Source organism: Lathyrus oleraceus, chromosome 5 (assembly GCF_024323335.1).
Source record: "Lathyrus oleraceus cultivar Zhongwan6 chromosome 5, CAAS_Psat_ZW6_1.0, whole genome shotgun sequence".
In the NCBI taxonomy this organism is placed as follows: domain Eukaryota; kingdom Viridiplantae; phylum Streptophyta; class Magnoliopsida; order Fabales; family Fabaceae; genus Lathyrus; species Lathyrus oleraceus.
In genome coordinates, this window is record NC_066583.1 from 376,692,566 (window position 1) to 376,695,559 (window position 2,994).

The window sequence follows — 2,994 nt, forward strand, 5'->3', positions numbered from 1 at the left end:
TTGGAAAGGTAAATTTGCAAGGGAAAAGAATGTAAAGCTTGCAAAAGGAATAAATAAAATAAACAGTGCTAAGTGCTGGAAAGGAAAAAATAAGCAAAAGGCGTGAAAAGAAAATTTGGCAGAGCTTCGGCAATGTGAGCGTGGAAAAAAAACCGTTTTTTTGAAACTTCCCAATTAGTTCCTATTTATACAGTTGCTGGTGTAACTGCATTTCAAGGGTTTCCGTGTGCGTGGTCTCGTTCCGAGGGTTAAGCGTGCGTGGAAGTAGCTTTCAACGTGGTCAGTTGAGTTCCTTGCGCCAAAAATATAGAGGACTGGTGTGACGTTCGTCACACCATGTGTGACGCTCGTCACAGGAGTGCTTTTAGTGTGACGCTCGTCACACTCCTTGTGACGCCCGTCACAGGCATAACGTGCACTTTCTTTGGGCTGGGCTTGGTCTTGGTTATTTGTTTCCTTTTTATTGCTTTTTACACCTCCTTTTCTTCCCTTTTTTCACTTTTGCTTCAAAATGGATACCTGACATAAATAGCAAGGAAATACTGCATAATATCTGATAAAATGAGATAAACTAAAGTAAATGATAATATAATCTAATTGAATTAAGTCTTAAAATGTGATATAATTTCGTGTTATCAATAATCACTGCATATGGAACCTTCAACTCTAGCCTTATTTGTCACTGCCCTCTTTGAGACTCCCATAAATTTGCACATTCAATCATTCCACGTTTATTAATTTATGATAAACATGCAATAACTTAATAAAATCAACCACAACAATTACCTTTCGAATGGATACATCCATCGGTACTGTACTGGACCACCTAGAATTGCTTCTTTGGCAAGATGGATTGGAAGATGCTCCATTGAGTCAAAGAAACCTGGTGGAAAAATCCTTTCCAACTTGCATATGATAATTGGAATATTCTCATCCAACTTAACTAAGTCGTCCATCCTTAATGTATTGCAACAAAGATCTTTAAAGAATCGACTTAGCTCAGTTAATGGTTTCCAAACCAAATCTGGCAATGAATGGAATGCAATTGGGAGTAAACATTCCATGAAAACATGACAATCATGGCTCTTCATCCCATGCACCGTACCCTTTTCTACATTGGCACAGCTACTGAGGTTTGAAGCATATCCATCTGGCATTCTCAATTCCTTAAGCCATTTACAGACCAACTTGGCTTCAGATTTGGTTAGAGTGTAACTAGCCTTTGGTTTACCATTCTTTCCATTTTCTAAGGGTTGGAGCTCCAAGTCCTCGCGAAAGCATAATTTAGCCAAGTATTCTCTTGCCTTTTCATTATCCTTTGTTTTGTCCTTAACATTCATGACAGTATTAAATATATTATCGAAGACATTTTTTTCTATGTGCATCACATCGAGGTTATGCCTTAACAAGTTATCCTTCCAATATGGGAGATCCCAAAAAATACTTCGCTTTTTCCAATTGTGATCCACTCCATACCCTTCGAATTCTTTCCATTTCGCCTCCCATCCAATTTCAGTAACTTTTGGAAAATTACTTATTACCGCCCATATATCTTTCCCTGTGGAAATGGGAGGTGGCTCATTGGTCACAACCCTATTTTTTAGGAAACTTCTTTTACTCCTTCTGAAGGAGTGATTAGATGGCAAGAAACAACGATGACAGTCAAACCAGGAATTCTTATGGCCACTTTTCAAGGTGAAAGCATCAGTGTGTTCCATACAATGAGGGCATGCCAATTTACCTTGTGTTCCCCATCCAGATAACATACCATAGGCTGGAAAATCATTAATTGTCCACATCAAGCAGGCTTTCATGATGAAGTTTTGTTTTGTAGATATATCATAGGTCAATATTCCATTGGACCACAATCGATGTAGATCATCAATCAATGGTTGCAAGTAGACATCTATCTTTAATTTAGGGTTTTTAGGTCCGGGTATGAGGCATGCCAAAAACAAGTATGGTTTGGTCATGCACATTTCAGGGGGGAGATTATACGGAGTAACTATTATTGGCCAACATGAGTATGGAGAAGCAGACGCTTGAATGTAAGGAGTAAAACCATCTGAACACAGACCCAACCTTACATTTCTGGGTTCCCTAGAAAAGTCAGGATATACACTATCAAAATGTTTCCATGCTTTTCCATCTGACGGGTGGCGAAGGATGTTGGAACTATTTTTGTTCATGTGATTCCATCTCATTTCAGTTGCCGACTCAGTTGATGCATACAATCTTTGTAATCTGGGAATGATTGGGAAGTAAAACATTCTCTTTACTGGGATATCTTTATACTTTACCATGCCAGTCTTGCAAGGAATGAACCTAGGAGCATTACAAATTTTGCACTCTGATAGCTTGCTATCATCCTTGTAATATAACATACAACCATTCTTACAACAATCAATCTTCTCAACCTTTAGCCCTAACTTAGATACCAACTGTGTCGCTTGGTAATAGTTCTCGGGCAAGCATTTTTGAACTGGACATACACTTTTAAGCATTTGTGCAACAAAATCTAAACCTTTTTGTGGAACATGCCAATTAGACCTAATTTTAAGAATCTCTTGAGTAGATATTGATAATATTGATTGGGTAGCTCCCTCATAAATGGGCTTGTTGAAAGATATCAACTTATCATAAAATCGTTTGGCATCTTCGTTGGGAAACTCATCCTCCGTATATTCCTCAACTTCTATGTTATCATTCACGTGAGAGAATACTCCATAAGGCCTAAAAGCATCATACACCATCTGATTCATTGCCTCAATTTGGTCATCATGATGCACATGCTCACTACTATTTGAATCATTCCTTGTATTAACATTGAGCTCTACTTCTCCATGTTGAGTCCAAATCCAATAGTCTGGTTGAAATCCATCTCGATACAAGTGAAGTCTAACATTAGTTGGTGTTCTTATCTTGAGACACTTGCAATTTATACACGGACACCTTATCCCTCCCTCAGATTTACAAATAGGTTATTTCAAAGCC

The 2,994-nt window shown here is 38.2% G+C and overlaps 1 protein-coding gene across 1 annotated transcript; it reads right to left on the minus strand.

The window, feature by feature from the left end:
• Nucleotides 1–782: 782 nt before the first annotated feature.
• Nucleotides 783–2,762, minus strand: LOC127080812 (uncharacterized). Its single transcript, XM_051021106.1, has one exon. It carries the CDS (start codon nt 2,760–2,762, stop codon nt 783–785), a length of 1,980 nt encoding a protein of 659 aa, XP_050877063.1.
• Nucleotides 2,763–2,994: the final 232 nt, after the last annotated feature.

What these genes read in the sequence shown, in the direction of transcription:
- LOC127080812 (XM_051021106.1), bottom strand. Translation starts at nt 2,762, where the DNA reads ATGAATCAGATGGTGTATGATGCTTTTAGGCCTTATGGAGTATTCTCT.